The sequence below is a fragment of the Pantherophis guttatus genome, chromosome 2 (assembly GCF_059756535.1).
Source record: "Pantherophis guttatus breed Tessera chromosome 2, ASM5975653v1, whole genome shotgun sequence".
NCBI lineage: Eukaryota > Metazoa > Chordata > Lepidosauria > Squamata > Colubridae > Pantherophis > Pantherophis guttatus.
The window spans coordinates 210147732-210172119 of NC_142064.1; the positions used below are offsets into that span (position 1 = coordinate 210147732).

General features: G+C 37.1%; 1 protein-coding gene across 17 annotated transcripts in view; it reads left to right on the forward strand.

Annotated features, from left to right (window-relative positions):
* Positions 1-1656: 1656 nt before the first annotated feature.
* The window catches only part of DOCK3 (dedicator of cytokinesis 3), a 190595-nt gene continuing 167863 nt past the window's right edge, over positions 1657-24388 (forward strand). For all 17 annotated transcript variants that reach the window (XM_034440103.3, XM_034440164.3, XM_034440113.3 and 14 more), the window contains exons 1-5: positions 1657-2270; positions 15511-15594; positions 20245-20285; positions 21476-21531; positions 23111-23207. In XM_034440103.3, the coding sequence (XP_034295994.1) occupies positions 2234-2270; positions 15511-15594; positions 20245-20285; positions 21476-21531; positions 23111-23207 (315 nt within the window). In that variant the 5' untranslated portion in view covers positions 1657-2233. The remainder of the gene's footprint in view (positions 2271-15510; positions 15595-20244; positions 20286-21475; positions 21532-23110; positions 23208-24388) is intronic.

Consider the following 24388-nt stretch of genomic DNA (forward strand, 5'->3'; position numbering starts at 1 on the left):
GTGCTTTTTTTGGATAGTTTTTTCATCCCGCCTTTATTGTTTTTATAAATAATTCAAGGCAGAGAACATATTTAATATTCCTTCCTCCTATTTTCCCCACAAAACCTGTGAGGTCAGTAGAACTGAAAGTGACTGGACCAAAGTCACCGAGCTGAGTCATGCACAAGGGAGAACTGGACCTCTCAATCTCCTGGTTTCTAGTTTAGTGGCTTAACTATTAGACCAAACTTGTTTTTCTCCCTCTGTTCCAATTTCTCTGAATCTTTTATATTTCCTGGATGTGTGGTATATGTTTCTGTGTTATTGGCTGAATTTACCATTTAATTTTGTTTTCTGTTCTGAGTCATGCAGCATCTAAATCAAATAAAAAAGCAAGCAAGCAAGCACACAAGCAAGCAAATAAATATGGTGCCCCAGAACTGGTGACAGTATTCAAGATAGGACAGAATATAGTGGAATTATTATTTTGTATGTATTGGAAATTGTTCTATTGATGCAACCTAAAACTGAATACAGATAGTCCTTAACTTAGGACTACAGTTGAGCCCAAAATTCCCATTGCAAAGCGAGACAGTTAAGTGAGCTTTGCTACATTTTATGATCTTTCTTGCCACAATTAAGTGAATCATTGCAGTTGTTAACTTAGTAACACGGTTGTAAAGTGAATCTTTCTTCTCCATTGACTTTGCTTGTCAAACAGTTGCACAAGGTTACCATATGATCCTGGGACACTGCAACCATCACAAATATGAGCCAGTTGCCAAGCATCCAAATTTTGATCACATGACCAAGGGATGCAGCAACTGTTGTATGAAAAATGGTCATAAGTCACTTTTTTCAGGGTCGTTGAAACTTTGAATGATCACTAAATGGATGGTTGTAAGTTGAGGACTATGCCTTTTCAGAAGGACACGCTCCATGGCCAATTCCAATATTCTTTTCTCAAATACTATTACAAAACCAGGTATCTTCCATCACATACCACTGCATTCCACTTATTTTTCTAAGTACCGGTATTACTTAGCTCCTTACAGTTAAAGCCTTCCTATTCATGGTCCAGGTGTACCATGTGTACCTTAAATTTGGGGATGGGGAATATGGGAATTGTGGCATTTTCTTCTGATGTTTTCCAATGTATCCTTTTAGGGTGGGATAGAACATTTTTACGAAGTGTACTTTCAAGCCAATTTTTTTTTTTATGGCAGTAATCACCTTGTCCCAAGTGTGCTTTTTCAAGAGCCAACTGGACTTTTCAAATTGCCTCTTGAAAAAGCATCTTTGGGACAACCATGACCTGGATGACTGAGAATCTCCATAGACATTCAGTAATCATCTTGAAATCAAGATTCTTGATTTCACAGAGGCCATTTCTTTTCAGTTCTCTCATTTTATCGGCATACGTTCTCAAAACCCTATCGATTTCCGAAGGATTTTGGATTTAGCGGACCCCGCGCGCTCCAGTTTACCCGCTACCGTCGTTTGGGTAGGCAAAAGGAATGAACATCCGAAGAAAAATTCCCGCAAAGGGAGATCGCCTCCTCCCCCCCCCCCCGCCAACCGTCCGCAACTCCCGCTCCTCGCCCACCTCAGCAGCAGGACGCAACCCAAACGCCGACCGAGATCGCGCGGGAAGGCCGGCAGCGGGAGCTTCCACGCATGCGCCTGGTTGCCAAGTGGGTGGGCGCGGGAGTCCTTCGGCAGGAGCGAGCGGGGGAGACAACAACAGTCGTTGTCGCGCCGCCACCGCCGCCGCCGAGGAAGCGTTTGAGGGCTGCCGTCCGTTCCTTCATCTCCCGTCACCACCGGCGAAGGAAGAGAGTCAGGCCGAGAAGCGGCGAGAGCGGGGCTGTCGTGGCTAGTGGATTAAAGGCGAGGAGCCGTCCTTTCCTCGGAGCCGTCCAGCCTCAGAGCCGTCCTGGGGGAGCGAGCGCTGCTGTGCTCTTCCTTCACCAGAGCAGCGGAATCCGCCGAGTCTCTCCGGGGACAAGGCTCGGCCGCTTCTGCGCCCGCCGTCGCCCTCTCTCACCCGCGCACTTGCTGGCCCGCGGAGACGGAGAAGACGTCGCCGCCGCCGATACAGCCGCGCTGCCCTGGGGGCTGTACGGAGCAGCGGCCCCGGGCTCGTCAGGAAAAGCCGCCTCCTCTGCTCGTCAATGAGCATCGCGGCTCAGGAGCTCCACTCCGGCAGGGGGGAGCCGGCTTCAGGAGCAGCCCCGGCGGCGGGGGGAGCAGCATGTGGATCCCAACGGAGGAGGAAAAATACGGCGTGGGTAGGTCCAGAGCCTCCTCCTGTCCTGAAGGACTGTGTGTGTGGGGGGGGGGAGGCGGCTTCGCCCCCACCTTTCTCCCCCTCCCCCCAGCAAAACGGCTGGCTCGCGGGCAGAGCGGCGGTTAGCGATCCCTGTTGCGCGCGCGCCCTCGCTCGCGCTCTGCCTCTGTCTTGCACGTCCGTGGCTCTCCCACGGACTTTTGTCAGAAAATGGCGTTTGGGGGTTGGGGGGGGGAGGATGCCGTTTTTGGAAAGGGGTGGTGGTGATGGAGATTTGAGGGATGCGGGGCCGCTGCTGCTTTAGTGGCGGCAGCGAGCGGCCTCCGCTTCCTTTTTTTTTTCGGAGAGGGGGTGGCAGGTGCAACGCTATGCCTCCCTCATCCCGCTGCAGCCCAAGAGCTTTCTCTCCCGTCTCCTCCCGATTGGGCTCCCTTGCTTTCTCATTGCAAGATGGCCTGCGAGAAGAGAATTCTCTTCAAAATTCTGCACCGATCGTGTAGGCAGTGCCCTCGAAGTGGAAGATGGACGGTGTTCGCTCGTGCAGAAATCCAGTTAGCCTCTCTCATCTAGGGCTAGGGAGTTATAAAGGATTAGTGTTGCGTTTAAAGAAAGTGTCCTTGTTGAGGTGATCAAAAATGGGTTCCCGAAGTCCGCGTGTAAAACTAACCCGATGAGATCAATAGAAAACCCGGTCTCATCTTTTAACCTACTTATTTATGGTGCGCCTTTCTTTTTGATCAGCCTCCACGACGATCTTGTTGTGATTAAAAATAAGGAATTGTGGTTGAAGCGTCGTTAGGGGGCGCCAGTTATGTATCTGCTCAGTTAATTATTCCAAGAGTGGTAACCAAAAGCAAACTTCATTAACTGGCAGTTTTTGTACTCTGAGCAAGGATGCTAATGATTTGTCCCCTCCATATGAACATATCTATATGACATAGAAAATATAATGAATATTGTGGGCATGTCTTGTCTTCTACCTATTTTGACCAATTTAAAATATTTTTAAATGTATTGCTATTTTTGTTTATTTTTTAAAATAACGTCAGTATATTTTAGGCTTGCATGCTTTTTTTTAATGTAAAATTTTGAAAGGAGATAATGTTACTATCATAAAAGTAATTTTACAAAAATGGGATTGCATCATAGCTTTGCTATAATGAAGCTGATGATTTTATAAATAAGAAACTGAAACGAAATAGCGTATGTAATCTTAGAATTACATACACTACAGTTCTAACATACTTAGAATGTTGAACTTTCCTCTATTTTTCATTTGTTTCTTAATATTTAACGAACTGCCTGTGATAAAATTTTCTATATTGATATTTTCATAATGATCAATCACTCATTCTGTTTTAACCAATGAATATTTGTTCATGTGTAATACAGTTTTTATATTTAACCTTCATTTAAAATAAGAATTTTTATAAAGGAATAACATGAAGGAGAAAGCAGTGTTTTTAAGTCAACTATTCAACTTTAAAAAGAGGCATCCAAATATTTCTGGAAAACATAATCATAGCACAAATATGTAATACGGCAATATGAAATAAATTATGTAATAACCTGTTCGTAAAAATAGTTATTGGCAGGGTTAACATTAACCCACCCACCCCAGCAATACTAATAGTCAGAGAGCTTTAAATTTGCATTGTTGCATAAGATATTTAAAAACTATTTAAGAGTCCATTTCCAATGCTACAAGCAGTCCCCCCCAAAAATCAGACTAATCATGATATTGGTTGTTTGGCTATACAAGCCTTTTTAAATAATTGAATAATTAATTATCAAAACCTTTGATAATCCCAAAGGTGCTTTTTCAAGAGAGCTGAAGAAGCTTCTTGAATGAAAAGCGAAACGTCTTCAAAGAAAAACCAGAAAGTCCAGTTGCTGTGTTCAAAAGTTCTAGGAACATATATATGAATTCCAATGACTCTCTGTCTACTCAGATTCCTCTAACTAATTGGTTCAGATTGAAGGAGCTGCTTGGATGAGCAGCTAAATGTCTCAAACCAACAACAAAGTTCAGTTTCCATGACTCAACTTCCAGACTACTAGAAACTTTCTCAGATATTGGCCACTATGGCAAAACTAACAAAATGCTCTGGCTGAACAGAATCGTAACAAAGTATACTAATGTTTATTTAAAATCTCCTATCATTCTCAAATAATCATTAGAAATAATTGATTTGGAAATTATTAGAGGTTGTTAGAGGCAGTCTCCAGAATTCTAATCACAAAAGAATTGCTTTTGCTGACAAATTTTATACCTTGTAAGCAATCCCCACTGCTGCCTCCAGAGATGCTTAGTGTAGGTATGGGTTGGAAGATTCCTATTAATGAGGATTAAGTGCCTAGCAGGTATTGAGTGCCTAACTAAGACAAAAAAGATAAATCATTTAATTAAAGTTAGAACAGAAAGTTTGTTATTTTACAACTTGCAAAAGTGAATAGGATGCGCTAGCTTCTCTAAGCAGCCTGTCTTTCAGGTGTTAATTAAAAAATAGGGGTCAATAACAGAACACTCAGTTACACAGTAGGTCGAGTCACATACGTTTGCAAGTCTGTTATTGCTTAAGAATTAAAGTGTAGAAGCAGCATATGTTTAATCTTTAAAATATTGTCCACAGTATTAAAATATTATGCATAGTTAACATAATATTTTAAATATGTTAAATTAACTTAGTAAGCATATTAATTATTTAACAGCTTTCTCCTAAAATTGTCAAAGGATTATGTACAGTTAATAAACAACAAAGCAACAAAAATATAACAATAATCCTATTCTAAAAATTACATCAGAATTTTTAATAGAAATCCTATTTCTATTAAACTAACCACAGTAATTAAAATAAATATAATTTAAATATATTAAATAAAATGTGCCTTTAACACATTATAGCTAAACTAAAAAAAAATGGGAACCCCATCTGAAGAGAGTGCATTTCAGAATTTGGGTTTGATGAAAGAAAGTCCTTTCTGATATGCTAATTAATTGGCCATTGGCAATGGAAGTATCTTTAAGAATGTCTTTCTTGCAAATCCTAATAGCCTGGCAAGTTTAGAATGAAAGAGATAGATTTTTAGATTCTAGTGCACTTAGAGCTTTCAAGATTAACATATTTCTCCAGGCATGTTGCTTTACTGTGAAATACCGGTAATTCAGAATCTACACTTGATCTGAGAGCCAAGTTATGTTCATGCAAAGTTTAGCCCAGAAATGTTTACTGTTTTTGCTGTCAATCTCTATTTCACATATATTTGCCACTTGCCTAAACTGATTTCTTTGTCGTATACAATAGATGCCTTAGGTTAGGTACATCTTTCCTGATCTTTAGATTGGTGTAACATACATAAAAAAATGAAAAACAAAAATAATACATCCTGTTCAATTCAAATGGAACTTGACTTGTCCAGAATTGGTAAAGACATTCTAGATGCCAAAATACATTTAAGCATAAGGGCTACTTGAAAGTTTACTTGTTCAATATTATATATTTAATATACTTATACCCTCCCAAATTATCTCAAATCCAAACAGCAATACATTATATTAAAATGAAATTAGTAATATAGGTGTCATTGCTTAATAACCTTGTTCAGAAACATTCAAAATTATGACAGCACTTTATGAATGGTACTTACAATGAGTCCTCAAATTTCTGGTCATCGTCCCACAGTCATTTGATCACAATTTGGGAATTTGGCAACTAGCTTGCAATTACAATGTCATAACATCCCCATGGTCATGTGATTACTACTTGTAACATTCCCTTCCAGCTTCTGACAAGCAAAGTCAGTGGGGACCTGGCAGGAGGTTGCAAATGATGACCATGTAAAATTGTTGATCTGATGTTATTCCACAATGTCATGGGATTTGCTTAATGATGGCAACCAGAAGTGCTGTTGCTAAGTGGCATAGTCGTGTGAAGTCTACATGACTTTATAACTACATCACTTAGCAACGGAAATTCTAGTCCCAATTACTGTTATTAACTGAGGACTATTTATACTAAATGCAGATAGTTTTTGGTTAGATTAATTATTTTTATTTATTTAATAAAATAAAAATAGATTAATTAAAATGGTGGGGGACAGTCTTCTAATATTCATATTGGAAGGCCTATGTGAACAGTAAGCTTTCAAAAGAAGCTCAGACGAGGTTATAGCAGATGTTCCCAAATTTAATGGGGAAAGAATGCCAGAACATTTGAAATAATCATGGGGAAAGTTCATCTTCAAGCAGCTGCAAGATGATACTAGCTATTCCCAGTATACATAGCAGGACCTCTCCTAATAAACACTGTGATTAGATCTGTAATAGAGAAGACATTCTGAAGGTATCATTGTCCCAAATTGTTTGAGGCCTTTCTAATTGTAAAATATGTTTTTATAAAGAACGAGGGAAAACCCACATATGAATGCAAACTTAAATAGCAAAAACGAAAGGCTCTTTCCTTACAAAAGAATAGATCACAGAAATGTTACAACTAAGTGACAATTACTACAAAGTAAACTTCAGCCAGATGATGTGTTCTTTAGTCTTTTCTTTACACCAATAAAAAACCAATCAAAGTTGACACACCTTATGAAGCCAGCTTTTGATACTTGATACATGAATATCTTTCTAGGAATGCATGATAGTCGTTTTAGAAATAATTGAGGCATGGTAGATGAATTTTTTTCCTTAGATACATTTTAAATATTTGGAATATAGTTGCCCAACACATTAACATATTTAAATCTTAACTTCATTTTAAGAACCTCATTTGTATAACTAGAATACTTATCCAATAGACACCAAAAGGCATGATCAAACACGTTGACCAGCATACCAAATTTATTTTATATGCAAAAGAAAATTCTTTTTAACTCTGTTGATGTGTTTATTAAACCTATTTTAAAAATAAGTTCAGTCTCATTGTAAGTTCACAATAAATTTATTTATCATTTGTTAAAAAGACAGGGACTTTGATCTGGCAAAATAGGCAAACCCAATTACTTGTTCTGATTAATTGAAAATGAATTTATTTTATTAAAATTCTTTCATTGTTGATGAAACTGAACCAGTTGGATTAATCTCTAAAAAAAGTGAAAAAGTGACATTGTAAAACTAGGATTTTCAATGCAACTGATTCGAATCCAAGATAATAAAAATTTAAATAGATATTCTTTTGTAAATCACACAAATTAATGCTTTATTAAAGCCTACTATCTAATTTTCAGGCCATGCTTGGGTGGGTGGGGGGGTTGCCATTTAAAATACAGATTCCCAAGGAACAGTTTTCTGAAAACCGGGATCAAATTTTAATTTCTTCAATATTGTCTAAACATATCTGACTGCTTTCAGGGCTGAAAATACAACAGTGTTTTGACTATACTCAAAGCAAGAACTGGCCAAGATTTTAAGATGCCAAATTATAGCTCTCCAGATGGGCTTCTAGTGGTACATGTTCAACATAATTTTCATTTGAAAAAAAACCCAAGAAGGTCATAAATGTGCCTGAAAATGTAACTGAGAATCAGCAAAAGTAAACCCCCACATTCTGAAAGAGAGAGCCTTGGCATTTATCCATTCCATTAAAACTTAATATCTGGCATCAATTTGATTAAAATATTTTTAAAAATTCATTTGTTCTACATCAATGGCTTTTGGTTTAATCAAGTGTAAATTCAATCTGATATAAGCATGGATGATTTTCCATCTCTGTAAACACTTTTTCTTTGAAACTTAATTTCAGTTGGTTGACAAATTTATTTTTTAGCTAAAATCTCCAACCTGTAAGGTCTGTCTAAAAAGATTAGCAATAAACAAACAAACAAAATGTGTGGTTTATCTTTGGTTCAGTTATCCAAGTATTACCATTTATAACATCCAACATTTTATTTATTTTTACTTATTTATTAAATTTTTATGCTGAACATACCAATGATACAGTAACTCTGGGTGGCTTACAATATATTGAAATCAGGATTTTTGCAGAAAATCTATTTCAGGCTTCAGCATTTTCAATTTGTAAAAAAATGTCCCTTATGCAAAGTTTTGTCTTTATCTAAACCTGTTCAGTCTTATGACATTCTATGATACAAATAATGATCAGTTGGAGTCAGCAAACCACGGGAAAGCATTTGCACTTGCACAGTGCCATGCGCTTCCATCGGCCATCCTGTATGGCAAGTATAAAAGAATACCATCCACGGAAAGACTCTGTCCCTGTGGCTCAGGAGAGGTGGAGACTGTGGGTCACATGCTCCTTAGATGTTCCTTTTATATAGAGGTTAGGAAAAAACATTCTGCCAATAACTGCTAGGTAACCTGGCTGTTCCGACACTACCTATCTTCAGTGGCTACTTATTTATTTATTTATTATTTATTTATTAATTTAATTTGTATACCACCCTTCTCCCAGAAGGGACTCAGGGCGGTGAACAGCCAAAATTAAAAAACATACAAATACAAAAGTTAAGATAATTAAAAAGAATTAAATCATTGCCTTGCCAATTTAAAACCCCCAAGTCCATAAAATTTAAAATCCCAATTAAGAGCCATTTAGGCTAGGCCTTAAGGATGAACAGTCCATAACTACAGCACAGATGGCCAGATTCTGCACAGCAGCACTGGGGATTCGTCGCAAACACGTGTCTTCTCCACCATAGCGATGTTATATAACAGTGATGGCTAATCTTTTTGGCACCGAGTGCCCAAACTGGAATGCGCACATGCCAGAGTGCCAGAAACGGGAAGGCCAGCTGGCTGGTGTGCATGCACACGCCGGAAACCAGAAGAGTTCGTGACGGTGCGCGTGCCCACAGAGAGGGCTCTGCGTGCCACCGGTTCGCAATCACAGTTATATAACAATTGTGGCAAGCCCTTTGCACTGCTTAGTCATTTCCCTTTTAGCGTTGAACCTACAATGGACCACATAGTTTAGGGATTGCAACTATCATATAGTCAGACCATGTATAATTGATACTGGATTTTATTATAGATTTTAGTTATTATTTATTACTTTATACTAGAAGTTTTAAGTGTATATATACTGAGTGCTTTTATTTGCTCTGGTCTAAGACTAATAATAAATTATTGTTGTTGATACAAATAATGATTGAACAAAAACATTAAATAATACAGTTTTATACCAGAAGGCCTTAACATGAATCTAGAACAAGGCTCCAACAAAATAATATTCAAATATACTTATTCTTTTTTTCATATAATAATTTTATTAAAGATTATAATTTTAACAGTCAAATCTAATACAAAGTAAAAAATAAAAAATAAAAAGAGAAGATGCAACAAGGAAAGAAAAAAGGAAAAATTAGAGAAATACAAAATAAAGAAAATAATATAATAAAGAAAAAATAAATGTACAAAGAAGTGATTTCCCACAAGTATAAACAGTTTTAGTAAATTATCACTTCCTGTTAAAATACAACATTTTTTTCCTATTTTCCATTTCTTATCTATAGATAAATACATATAGAATTGCCATTTCAATCCTGATGTCAAGAAAAGTCAATTTAGGTTATCAGAAATAACAACTATTTCAACATTGATCAAATAAACCAACTTTATATTCTTTCCCTTTATATTTAATAATTTTAATCTTTAGTCCATTCAAATAATTTCATAACTTAGTTTTTCTTTTTCTTTGCCCCTTCTCACAAGTTTTTTCAAAATTTTAATATGTTTCTTTTGTAAATGTAATATAAGAAAACTATCCAGGCTACTCTCTTGGTTTTTTATTTGTATACCCCTTTAATTATTAAAACACCACCTGGTTTCTTTTTATGTCTAGTGTAAGATGTTTTTCTATGTCCTTCTGGTAGCCAGTCATTTGTAAATGCACTTCATCTCAGATTTGAACTTGTCAGGTAAAACTTATTCCTCTTTTATAACTTCTTTTAGATACAGTCTCACCATAGACATAGATGTCTCTTTTGATACTATTAATTTCTAAGCTCATTTTAAAAAAATATTCGTCAATATGTCCAATTTTAGAATATTTTGCTTCATTCTGCAACTGTAAATTGAATTTATGAGTTCTTCTTCCTTTATAATTAACTAGCTGGACGCCTGTGCTTCGCTACAAAACTATGTGATCGGGCATGATAAATTGACACTTAAAGCCTGAAACTTAATGTAGAATGTGTAACTCCGTAGCATCGGGGCATGTTAATATAAAGCAACTGGCAGTTGGAACAGAGGGTGAGGGGGAGTAAAATGTCCCAGCCCACAGGCTGGATGAGTTCTGCGCCAGCCACGCCAACACCTGTTTTAGTGAAGGGGTACCAGCAGAGCGTATTAATATAAAGCAACTGGCAGTTGGAACAGAGTTCTTTTCAGGTGGGGAGGGGGAGTATAATGTCTAGCTCTTTAGCATCAGAGAGTGTTAATATAAGGCAACTGGCAGTTGGGACAGAGTTCCTTTCAGGTGGGAGGGAGAGTAGAATGTCTTAACTCCTTAGCATCAGAGCATGTGAATATAATACTGTATATGAAATATTAATGATCTGATGGTCATTTTGAAAAATTCTTTCTTAGCGAGCACCTAGAAGCCAAGAGGAACATACATGCCAAATTTCAAGTTTGTAGGCTTTACTGTTCTGGAGATTTCGTGATGAGTGAGTGGTATTTGGTTTATATAGAGATAGATTCCAAAATCTCATTTCAAATTTATCTGGACCCTTATTCGATTTGTAACTTTCCACAGTCAAAAGGTTTTTTTGCTATTTGCGCGTATGTGTGTGTGTGTTATGTTCTTAAACTATTAGTTTAAACTTCCTTTGCTAAGGATTGAGGGAAATTCACTCAGTGCTGTGAAACATGTTGATCCAAAAGTATCTAACAAGTGAAAAGCAATTAACAAGCAACTTCTGAAAGTGATTAGAAAAAGAAGCAAACTTAGTGTCCTTTTAAAATGCTGACTGCAATTTGAGCAAAATAGATATTCCCTTGTCTCCCAGAGTTCTAAACCAGAAGCTGCTATCTTATGGTCTTTTTGTGAGGAACAACTATCTGGAGCATTTGTGGGCAATCTCAAGTTCTCTCTTTGCCCATAGAGGTTTCAAAGAGCTCATCCACTTTCTGCCTTTTCATTCTTCTGTACTTGTCGGATTAGCTTTCTGCTAATGCAACTTTTCCTTCAAAAGTCAAAATGAATATAAATTTATCCTCATATAGTATATCAAAATTACAAGCTTAGATAAAACACCCCAATTGGCCTAAAGCAGGAGTCTGCAACTTTAAACACTCAAAGAGCCATTTGGACCCGTTTCCCAAGAAAAGAAAACACCAGGAGCCACAAAACTTGGGTGGGTGTGGCCAACTCTACGTCACTCATTCCCACCCAGTCATATGACCCCCCCAGCCACGCCTACCCAGCCAGTCATTAGGGCAGAGAACTGGTTGTTAAAAAACACCGGAAACCACAAAACCCTTTTGACATCTCTCTCACGCTCTCCCCCCCCTCTGTATTTCTCTATGTCTCTCTCCCCCCCTCCCTTTCTCTCCCCACTCTCTCGGTCTCTCTCTCCCTCTCTATTTCCCCCCTACCCTCTCTCTCTGTATCTCTCTCCCTCTCTCTATTCCCCCCTCTCTCCCCTTTCTGTATCTCTCTTTCTGTGTCTCTGTCTCTCACTCCTCCTCTTTCTGTATCTCCCTCTCTCCCTTTCTATCTCCCCCTCTCTGTCTCTCTATGTGTCTCTCCCCCCTTCTATCTCCTCCCCTCTCTCTATGTCTCTCCCCCCCCCTCTTATGCATAAAGCAAATTGGATGACCTTTAGTCAGTTTGTTTTTTCTTAACCCAAGGAAGCAGGCAATGACAAACTTCGTCCAAAATTTTGCCAAGAAAACTGCAAGGACTTGTCTATCCAGTCACCATGAGCCAATACCGATTTGAAGGTAGACCCCCTCAGAAAAATCAAGATTGTGAAATTTTCTCATCTCACCTTCCAAAGATTGCAGCATAAAGAAAAAAAATCTTATCCCTTGACTTTATTTCTCATGATTGAGATTAAATTCTTTGTTTATTAACAATTGTAGAAGACAAATCAAGAAATAGTTCTATTTCCTTCCCCCGCACAGCATATTCCAGGGATGTTATTTGCCTGGAAAGTATGCAAGTTTCTATCACATGTAGTTCTTGAAAGAAAATGACAGGAATCAGTCTGTTTGAAATTCTATATTTTTTATTCAGTAATTCTATATTAGCATCAGAAAATCTTCTAATTTGACCAACTCTTGGAAATATTTTTCCATAACAGCCACTAAAGATCACCATTAATTAATTTCACTAATTTTTCTCTAAAGCAACTCAACTTTTAATGCCTATTTTGTAAGAATTATTAATTACATCATGATTATGTGTTCAAAAGCAGTACAGTACATTAATTCCTCCTATAAAGAGTAGATTATATTAAGCATATCTTTGTGGAAGTATGGTAATTCCTGCTTGTCATTGCAGACAATATATTGCCTATTCCGACTTTAGAGTGCATGAGCTTGATTGTAGTGCAGTATCAGGCAAAAATATTTATGTGGGGGGGGAGGAATGCCAGGTTTTGTATGCTTTTCCTCCAATGTTTGAGTCTAAAGAGGAGACTGGCAAAAACTACTTATTCTGGGAGCACTTATCCTGTTGTAAACCTTATATGAATTTCTACACTATGCTTTTAATTTGTTTTCAGTATAAATCCTGCACAATATGTTTGTATTTTTTTCTTCTGGAAAGAGAAATAACAGATTATTTCTCATTAAATGAATCAGTACAACTAGCAATTACATTGCATTATGCAAGTAAATTAAAAGCACATTTAAAATGAATCTAATTCATCTACATAGAACGTTTGTTTATTTATTTATTTATTTATTTTCATTCAGCTCTTCTAAAGATAAGCCATTGGAGACGTGATATTTCATAGTATTGTATGCCATGAAACGGAACTGGGAGGATATAGTTAAATTATCTATTTTGTTTAGCAATTTTATAAATGCCTGTAATTATATCTGGGGATGAAATAATAATTATGGCATCCTGTGAGGGCATTGAGAGAATATTTGTTTAAGATTGAATCACGATATGAGGTGAGGGGGGCAATAATTCACAATATACTTTATTGATTAGTCAATTGGCCATATTAAATATAAGCATCAATAATAGTAAAATACAGTAATATGAGATAAGATACAGCAAAATGAGATAAATAGCTATTGTGAGATAAAATAAAATACAGTAGATAGGTAAGATAAAACAGTATAAGGCAAAATAGAAGAAAACTTTATTAATTAAATCAATTGATTATCATATATAGACAATTGATACAAAAATGCAAATAGATAAAAAGAAAACAAAACTTCATAATAGATGGTTATCCCTATATTTATCTCCAATCTGATCAAGATTGTCCTCTTTTTGTCCTCTTTGAGATGGCCTTTGAAATCACGTGCAGTCTTATTGATGATATTTAGGTTTGTTCCCTGCAATAAATAAGGCTGTTGGGTGCTCCCATATTTTTTAGTTTTTAAATAAGGCCCTTACTGGAGAGTACAATTTCAAGTAAACAAGAATGTGTCCAGTGTCTTCAAAGGCTGCTGTTCCCTAAATGCACAATCTTGGGACTCTAGTTGGGAGTCTATGAAACCTCCCATGTCTTACCATTGAGTCCAGTTGTTTGAATCAAGATCTAGAAAAAGGTCTTCTGAAATGTTGATGTATGTAAATTTTTAAATATTTTTCTAACTGGAAGACTGATTTTTTGAGCCAGCCACGTCAGAGAGTTGACGCATTTAAGTACTGCAATATCATCTTGGGCAGTTGCATCAATAAATCTTTGTTTGAAAGCTTTCTTGGCCTTTAGATCTAATTGGACTGCGAAATGGTTGGAAAATCCATATTGAGACATGATATTTGAAAGTTGGGTGGCCTAAGCACAAGGTTGCTTGTTATGTAGTTGCTTTTTGAAGCCCAGCTTGAGTAGTTTGTTTAGGTCCATGAATAGGATGTTCAGCCAGTAATTAAAAACTTTAATTACTAAATGGCTTTGTGTAGGGGGTTATGCCCAACTCTCCTTATTGCTGGGGCTGGTGTAAACTTTGCTTGTCAAAAGGTCACAAAAGGAGATCACATGACTCTGGAACACTGCAACTGTCATAAATATGGGTCAGTTGCCAAGTTTCTGAATTTTGATCATGTGACCATGGGGATGTTGCATTGGTCGTGAATGTGAAAAGCAGTCATTAGTCACCTTTTTCACTGCTGTTGTAAACAACACTAGTGGTTGTTAAACAAATGGTTGTAAATTGAGAAGTACCTGAATTTTAAAGATTATTTTCAGGTAGATCTGCATATGATAATGTTGTTATCTGGATTGGAGCTGTTTAGACCAACTTCTTCCATGTAAAATGAAGTGGAAACTAGGGATTGGAATATTGAGGAGACTTGGCAGAAAATCAGAAATGTGCTTCTTAGAGGCAGCACCCACCCTTAGGAATAGCTATTAGACATTTGGACAGCATCTATGTTCCTAAATTTTAGAAAGGTTATGGAAATAGATTTGTTCAGAAAGGAGATTTGAAGTTGACAGGATATTGGGATTTAAGATCTAAATATAGGTGTCTGTTGTAATAAATATTTGTAACCATCATGTAGGTGATTTTTGGTTTACATATTTACATCTTCTTACAACATAACTATAAGGTATAGATCATAATAGAATTTTTCTATAGAAAATATTTATATTTTCTATTGCCATCGTGATATAAATACTGTTTGATCCTGCCATGTTTGAACAAAGTAAAGTTTGAACTAACCAAATTTATCCCAGTTTGATGAAATACACTACTTGCAAATAAAGGAGCTATGCTACAGGACGAATAATTAGGCTACTATTATACTATTGTATATGTGTGTGTGTTAATTCCTGTTAACTATTTTGTTATTGATAACATAACATTATTTTGGTCTGTTTTGTAAGGGGTGGGAGATTAACATGATTGTATTATATTAATCAGCATTGAATTAGGGAGGATGCTATGTCTATCTGTGTTAATCTTTTTTTAAGATTCTTTTTTAATGTGTTTTTTTTGTTTTCTTTTTTAATATTTTGGCATTTTTATTAACTTTTTTGAATAAACTAAATATTATAAAATATTTTAATATGAATATTGTTTCTGTTTTATGAAATCAAATATTAATGTACTGTATAATCTAATCTTTTAACATATTGTGTGTCCCTAGTTATATGCAGCTTCCAAGGACATGTGCAGCAAGGCTTAGTTCTAGAACTAGGAGAAACTGTTCAGATCTTGGAAAAATGTGAAGGTATGATATATTGAAAATACTTTTTCTGGGGTTTATTAACTGCCCCATCTACTTACTTTGCTTTTTCTCTTTATTCAGATAGTAATAATAATCTGATCATAATGGTATCTTGTGGGTGTACTTCTGTAGCCAATGCTACACTAAAAACACTGGAATATAAATTTTATATCCCCTTCCCCTGTTTCCATTCACTTGCCATCTTTTGTCTTGTAAAGAGGAGATGAATAAAATGGGAGAAATAAATTTCTGTAATCACTGAGTTCATTGTTTTTTATTAGGCATTGGGAAGCCAACCATGTTGAAACTGTCTATGTATTCCCCAAAAGGAGTGCATTTTATATTTTGCAGACCTATGTTTCAATAAATCATTTGAGAACCATGATTATTCAAATGCTTTGTAAATCTAATCTGACCCACTTTCTATAAGAAAGATTGAAGCATTATTAATAATCCTGTCAGAAAGGGGTCAGCATATTTATTAACCATCTGTCTAGAAATATTGGAACTTCGTTTCTGGGAGGATAAGGGTGGCTTGTGATGATTTTACAACAATAAGGAATATAATTAGATTCTAATACGTAGTCCATATTATTTAATACCAGTGGCTAATTTCAAACTTTCTTGAAAATATTGTAACTACAGTAAAATTTATAGTAAATAAAATTGTCAACATATAACACTACAGGTTGTCCTCAAGATATGACCACTATTGACACTTCCCATTATGGTCACATGACTCAGCAGTCATTAGATGAAACATGTCATCTAATGAACCTCCATCCCTGCTTTCCCCAATGAAATGTAAAACAAACATACGGGTTGTTAAGTGGAAGGTGGAGCGCTTCCTGGGTGGGGGAGACCATTGGAAGCCTAGTATGGGCACAGATCCATCTACCCTGGCCCTCCCAAGGCCTTCCCAACTGTCCCCTGCTCTACTTCTCTCACTGTGGGTCCCAATAAATCTTTCCCCCCTCTCACCGGCTCCTCCAGTCCTTAGGCTTAATTCCCACCTACCAGGCCAAGCATCCTTCTCCTCACTTACCTTTTAAAGGTCTTCCAGTCAGGTTTCAGGCCTGGGCACAGCACGGAAACGGCATTGGTCGTGTTGGTGGATGATCTCTGGAGGGCTCGGGACAGGGGTTGTTCCTCTGTCCTGGTCCTATTAGATCTCTCGGCGGCTTTTGATACTATCGATCATGGTATCATGCTGCGCCGACTGGAGGGGTTGGGGATAGGGGGCACCGTGTTGCGATGGTTCTCCTCCTTCCTCTCTGACCAGTCACAGTTCGTGTTGACAGGGGGGCAGAGATCGACCTCGAGGCGCCTTGTGTGGGGGGTGCCGCAAGGGTCAGTTCTCTCGCCCCTTCTGTTCAACATTTATGTGAAGCCGCTGGGTGAGATCATCCGTGGTTTCGGGGTGAAGTGTCATCTGTACGCTGATGATACTCAGCTGTACATCTCCACCCCGGACCACCCCAACGATGCCCTTGATGTGATGTCCCGGTGCCTGGAGGCCGTGCGGATCTGAATGGGGAGAAACAGTCTCAGGCTCAACCCATCCAAGACTGAGTGGCTGTGGCTTCCGGCATCCCGATATAGTCAGTTGGTACCATCGCTGACTTTTGGGGGCGAGTCGCTGGCCCCCACAGAGAGGGCTCGCAACTTGGGTGTCCTCCTGGATACACGGCTATCTTTGGAAGAGCATATGACGGCTGTGGCCAGGGGGGCTTTTTATCAGGTTCGCCTGATCCACCAGTTGCGTCCCTTTCTGGATCGGGATGCCTTACTCACGGTCACTCATGCCCTCGTTACGTCCCGCTTGGACTACTGTAATGCTCTCTACATGGGGCTCCCCTTGAGGAACACCCGGAGGCTCCAACTGGTCCAGAATGTGGCCGCGCGGGTGGTGATGGGGGCGACTCGACGCTCCCATGTAACACCTCTCCTGTGCGATCTGCACTGGCTCCCAGTGGTCTTCCGGGTGCGCTTCAAGGTATTGGTTACCACCTTTAGAGCGCTCCATGGCTTAGGGCCCGGGTATTTACGAGACCACCTTCTGCCGCCAGTAGCCTCCCACCAACCAGTACGCTCCCACAGAGAGGGGCTCCTCAGGGTTCCGTCGGCCAAACAATGTCGACTGGTGGCCCCCAGGGGGAGAGCCTTCTCTGTGGGGGCACCAACCCTCTGGAACGACGTATCCCGGATCTGCGCACTTTCCGCCGTGCCTTAAAGACGTTTTTGTTTCATCAAGCTGGGCTGGCCTGACCATATTTTTAAAGTTGTTTTAATTTTAAATTGCTAAATTATGGGGTTTTTTTAATATGGGGGTGTTTTAACTGTGGGCCAAATTAATTTAATTGGTTTTTAATATTGTTTTAATTTTTGTATTTTCTGTATATTATATTGTGTGGCCACCATTTTATCTTATCACAAAATGGTGGTTGTATCTGGGTCGCTGCAATGGGGCCCAAGGATAAACTGCTTCCTTTTGCTACCTTAACAAGGCCTGCAGCATCTTCTATAATACTGTGCAGACCTCTGTAAGGCAGCAAAAGCAGTTTGTCTAATGGCTACCATTTTGTTCACAAATGGTTGGGACAAAATGGTGGCCACATTTAGGTTGCTGCTGCACAGCCCTGGGACAAACTGCTTCATTTTGCTGTCTTACAGAGGTCTGCATAGTGCTGCAGAAGCTTTCTGCAGCAGTCAGAATCTTCTGCATCACTGTGTAGACTTTCTATTGTAAGGAAGCAAAATGAAGTAATTTTTCAGGCAACCGTCAAATGGATAGACAAAATGGAGGTTGCATTGCTGGAAACATACTGCCTGCTCTTCTTCCACATGAGGTCTGGAGAGTTCCAGAAAGTAAGTGGGAGGTGATGAGTGTGTGAGGAGGAAACCCAAGCACTGCAGAGTTCTGGCAGAGTGGGATGGGGTGAGAGGCAGGAGTGTGCTGCAGCGACCCTATGGTGGGTCGTAACAGCGAACGATCACAGGCCTATTGCAGCTATCGTAACTTTGAAATGAGGTTATATGTGGCTTTTGGGAGGTCTGCCATAATTTTGAACGTTCATTGAATGGCTTGTCATACTTTGAGGATTACCTCTATAATGAAAGGGTTATAATTGTATATTACATTATAAGTAAAGAGTTAAATGTCTATATTGTATATGACAAACCAAGAACATTAAGGTGGCTTTTTATCTCAAGTATTTCAAAGTCTACTATTTTCTTTGCAGGTAGATTAGTAGCTTTAATATTCCATGTAGTAACTGAGCACTTGTGCATTTATCCTATGAAGTGATTATGTGCCATCAAATTGCTTTTGACTCTTAGCAACTACATAGATCAGTCTGAAATGTACTTGAGAAAAAATTGTGGCTGTGAATTCAGAGTATGACTTTCAAATTAGGTTAGGATTTGGTTTTAATGGTGTTTATGCTGTGGCTAGATCAAAATCTTTGGGATGACTAGTTGCTGATATTGCCATATAGGAAATGCAAGTTTACAATGCTTGTGATTGGAGACTGAAATGCCAAAGTTGGAAAATTACAAGAAGAAAACATAGTTGGATTGTATGGCTTAAGAAACTGAAATGAAGCAGGAGACTGATTTAATTTTTACTACTACAATGATTTCTTGATATTCAAATAAAATATTTTTTATCAGTGACTTGGAGTTAATGAATATTTACCAAGTTTGCAAATGATACAGAACTCAGAAGGATAACAAATGGTTTAAAATGGAAATTGAAGATTAAAAACATATAGACAGACTTGAGCAATGGCCCAAAATGAATAGGATGAATTTAATAGAGAAAATTTCTTATTTGAATTTGGATAAGAAAAACAAAAGAGAAAATGATTTTGTAGTATAATAACAATAGTATAGATCATGGAAAGAAATTGTTTTAATCTACTCTCTCCTGATCAAACTCCAGTTTGAATGCTGTGTTCACTTCTGGGCTTCATAAATCAGTAAAGAAATTGGAGCAAGGCAGGACTATAAGAAAGGTGAGAGTTCTGGAAACTAAATCTTATCAGAAAAACAAAGAAAACGTGTTAAGTTTGCAAAAGACATAGCTATGTGGAATAAAATAACAGTCTTCAAATTGCCATACAGGATTGTCATGCAGGAAAGAGAATGCAGAGGGTAGAACCAAAAACACTGAGCTAAAACTATAAGGAAGTATGTTTGGGCCAAATGTCAGAACAAACTTCCTGAGAATACAAATTGTCAGCCAGTGGTTCTGGCTATTTTTATTGCTGAAGATTTTCAAATTGAGGCTAGATATCATTTGTTTACAGGTACTGTAAGAGATCCTTCAGTGAGCAGAACGTGCCCTAACTCTGTGATTCTATAAAATATAGGTGGAAGATGTTCCTATTAACATTTGTATTTCATTAAAAAGATAAATTCAGACAACAACACTATGTAGTAATTGATTTTTTAAATTTCCATTTGACTATTCTGAGAACAGAATCATTAGACGATCACTTATCAACATAAAAACTGGAACTCAGAGCTCTAATTAGGCATATTGCCAGAATATCATATGAACCTCTCACAATTAATGAAAATAACATAATTTGTAAATGTTAACATGTTTTAATAATATATTTTAATATAATTGAATTTATTTTATTTTAGGTTGGTACAGAGGAATTTCAATAAAGAGACCTAACATAAAGGTATGTTTCGATGCTGCTTTTAACAAAAACAGTATTGAGTTTAATGCATCCTTTCAAATAATCTTACAAAGCCACTGGTAAATGTTGGCTTGAACTAATGAAACAGTCTTCTGTATTGTCAATAATTGAGTTATAATAATAATCTCTCATAAAAGGGCAGTCAGTCATGAAAATTGAAATAGTCAATAAAGTTGACTAGGAGCCTTAGTCCTAATGTGTGGCATATGCAACATTCATTGCTAATGGTAAATATATTACTAGTCAGTTTTGGTATGCTTTTACTAGCATGACAAAGCACAACGAAATGCTGGTTTTACCCAAAGTGCTTTACTTTAGTAACTATTTTGTGAGCCAAAATATGAGAAATATGTACACCATACAGTAGTCCTTGACTTATGACTGTTTAACAACAGTTCTAAAATTTCAGTGGCCTCAGAAAAATTGACTTACAACCCAACCTCAAAGTTAGGACTATTGCACTACCTCCATAATCACATGATCACAATTAGGGTGCTTGGCAATTGTTTTCAATTTACAGTGGTTGTAAAGTGTCTTCTGATCTCGTGATCGCAATTTGCGACTTTCCAGGGTCCCAATTTCTGACAAGCTAGATTCACTTAACGGCCACTTGATTCACCTAATAATCAGGGTAAAAATGGTTGTAAAATTAGGTCTTGTCACATAATGATTAATTTACGTCTGTATTGCTTAGTGACTGAAATTTTGGTCCCAATTATGATTGTAAATCAAGGATTACTTATAATTGTAAAGTTCTGGATTCAGAAAACTGATAAGACTTGCATGTAATTGAGAAAAAATCCATTTCAATCAATCAGATATTCTAATTTATCAGCACTTACCAAACTATTTACTTAAGTAGGATTGTTAAACTGAATTTATAAAAACCTTACAAATGTATCACATTTCATTTTGGGGAAATGCAAAATACAGGAAAACAGAAAGAAGTAATGAGACCTCAAAACTTAGACACAATAGATTTTAAAAAAAGAAAAGAGATTATAAAACTAGTTTCACCAAATGGGCTGATAAATACTGAATTCTGCTGCCCATCAATTGAAGCGTTCATTTAATACTTACTTACTTAACTTTATTGTCATTGCATCTCGTATAATGAAATTAAATGCTATCTTCTTGTTAAAATAAATATAATTTATGCATTTTTCTTGCAGGGAATCTTTCCTGCAAATTACATTCATTTGAAAAAGGCACTTGTCAGTAACAGAGGGTGAGTATGCATTTCAATTATTAAGAAATTGATATATCTGACAAATAGTTAGGAATTCATTAACATTATTTAATATACTTAATTTAAACTACTTTTGCATGTAATGTTTAATACAGATGTCTAAAACGCAAACATTCTATAACATTATATGTATACTAGCAAATAATCCCCCCCCCAAAATACATTCAATTTCTTTCCTAATTTTTTTGCTAAACATGAGGAACATAGTTTTAAAAAAACTTTGTTAAGGATCACTGATTAGTCCTTATTCATAAGAATGATACCTTGTCAGGAAATTTGACAGGCTGTTTTTCTTTGCAGCTATGTGATACCTATGAGACTAAGATAACCCATGCCTTATTGGGTCATTGTTTTAGAGATATTTCCTTATCAAATATCTCAATCCCTTCAACAATGACAGAGCTTCTAATGTATTGTCTTCACAGTAAAAGCTGGAAATACATTCAGAGATTACCTGCCTTGAAAATAGCCCATCTTAGCCCAGTCAAATATCAGCACAGGATGAGTTTTAAGACATTTTGTATTATGTGACAAATTGCTTTATGATAATGCTAATGTCATTAGACATTTTATAAAACTAATCAAATTTCAATTCTGTGAGTGTCATGGCTCCTGAATTTTGGATGCATTGTGTAAATTAGACCATTTGAGGTATTTTGGTTCAAAAGATTTTGTCATATTTTGTACCATTTTGGCTTATTCTGAATTTTGTACCATTTTGGCTTATTCCATTTAGGAATAAGAGTTTTAGTAATATATAGATTAACCAGAGTATCAATTAATGTTTGTCAGCCCCACTGGGTAGAACAAACCAGAAAATCAACTTCAAGAGAGAAGTGAAATTACTTTTTTGAGATTTATTGAGATTTACACAATCCTGCAAATCTGTTATTTGGACTGTAGCAAGATGCTCTACGTGGAGCTACTCTTGAATATTTGGAAGCTACATCTGGCACAGAACGCAGCCGCGTAGGTCTTGGGACCCTAGGATGGCCCATGTCACACTGCAGTTCGGCAAGTTGCACTGGTTGCCAGTTTGCTTCCAGATCCAATTCAAGGTGTTGGTTATCATCTTTAAAGTCTTTCATGGCATGGGTCCAGCTTATCTGAGAAACCACTTCACCCCATGGAATTGGCAGACTTCTGCAAGTCTGAAAGTGCCTCCTCTTCCACCTTTATCTGCAAGATAACTAGAAAGAGTCGAGCATGAAACGTTTTCTCAAATTACATTTCTGTTTTGGATTCAGATTTCATTTATCTCATTGTAGCCTTGATTGTTGCTCTTTTTTCTCAAGGTTATTCTTACATCCCATTACACAATTCCAGTAAAAAGATAGAACTAAAATTGTCATAAAATAAAATTTTGTACAACAAAATTATACATATAAGGCAGAAGATTATTTGAGAATGGAACATTTCATTATATGAAGCAGATGTTATATATTGGGGGATGTTTGTTATATATCAATGAATACATAGTCTCAAGGGAAGATGGAAGTAAATGATTCTGCAGTCCTTCTTTTTATGACATTTTCACTGGTGTTTATACATTTTACAGGCAGTATGAAACAGTTGTTCCGCTTGAAGATTCTGTTATTACTGAAGTTACAGCAACTCTCCAGGAATGGGCTATCCTCTGGAAGCAGTTATATGTGGTATGTAAACAAAAGCATGAAGCTCACAGAAGTATAATAGTTAATATAGTGTGACTGAAGAATGGGGATAATAAGTATGGTACTTAGAGACCATCTGACACATTTCAAAGACTAATTCCTGAGAATCCAACTTGAATAGATCCAGGATTATGTTTGATTCCCTGACTGGTTTAAGAAAACAAAACAGGATTCTTGCATAAATACATGACTCTGTGATGATTTTTTTTTATACTGAAAAGGTAATTATTATTTAAATGATTAGTAATACAGTAAGGTATTAACAATCAATAGTCCATTGTAACTTTCTATTGTGCTTTATTTTATAATTATAGCTAAGATAGGTCAATGAGTCTCAACTTTTTACTTAAGGATGAACATTGTCTAGCACACTGTTATTAGAGTAGATTATTTCCAGATTACAGGTAGTCCTCAATTTACAACCACAATTGAGCCCAAAATTTCTGTTCCTAACTCAGACATTTGTTAAATGAGTTTTCCCCCATTTTACAATGTAGTTAAGTGAATCACTATAGTTGTTAAGTTAGTAACACCTTGTTAAGTGAATCTGGCTTCCCTATTGACTTTGCTTGTTAGAAGGTTGCAAAAGGTGATCACATGACCTTGGGACACTGCCGCCATCATAAATATGAGTCAGTGCCAAGCATCTGAATTTTGATCATGTGTTCATGGGAATGCTGCAACATTCATAAGTGTGGTCGGTCATAAGTCACTTTTTTCAATGCTGTTGTAATTTCGAATGGTCACTCAATGAACTGTTGTAAGTCGAGGACTGCCTGTATAAAAATGTAAACAAAATGTAGGAGCAGGTAAAAGATGTGCTGAACTTATATTTTCTCAGGCTATAGAAGGCAAAAGGTCTTATAATATGTCAGCCAAGCCGGGGTATAGAAAAATCCAAATCAAACTTTCCAAATCAAACTAGCCCAAATGTACAATATATGCTATATTAATAAATACTTGTTTATGGACACAAATGAAAAGAGAGACAAAACCAAAAGTAAATAATTAACATAGGTAATCCTTATTTAGCAACCACAATTGAGACCAGCAATTCATTCACTTAATGATATGGTCACTAATTGGAAAATCATGTGACCACAACTTGCTTATGATTTTACTTCAGCTTCCCTTTTTATCCATTTCTCTGGAATGCTCACCCT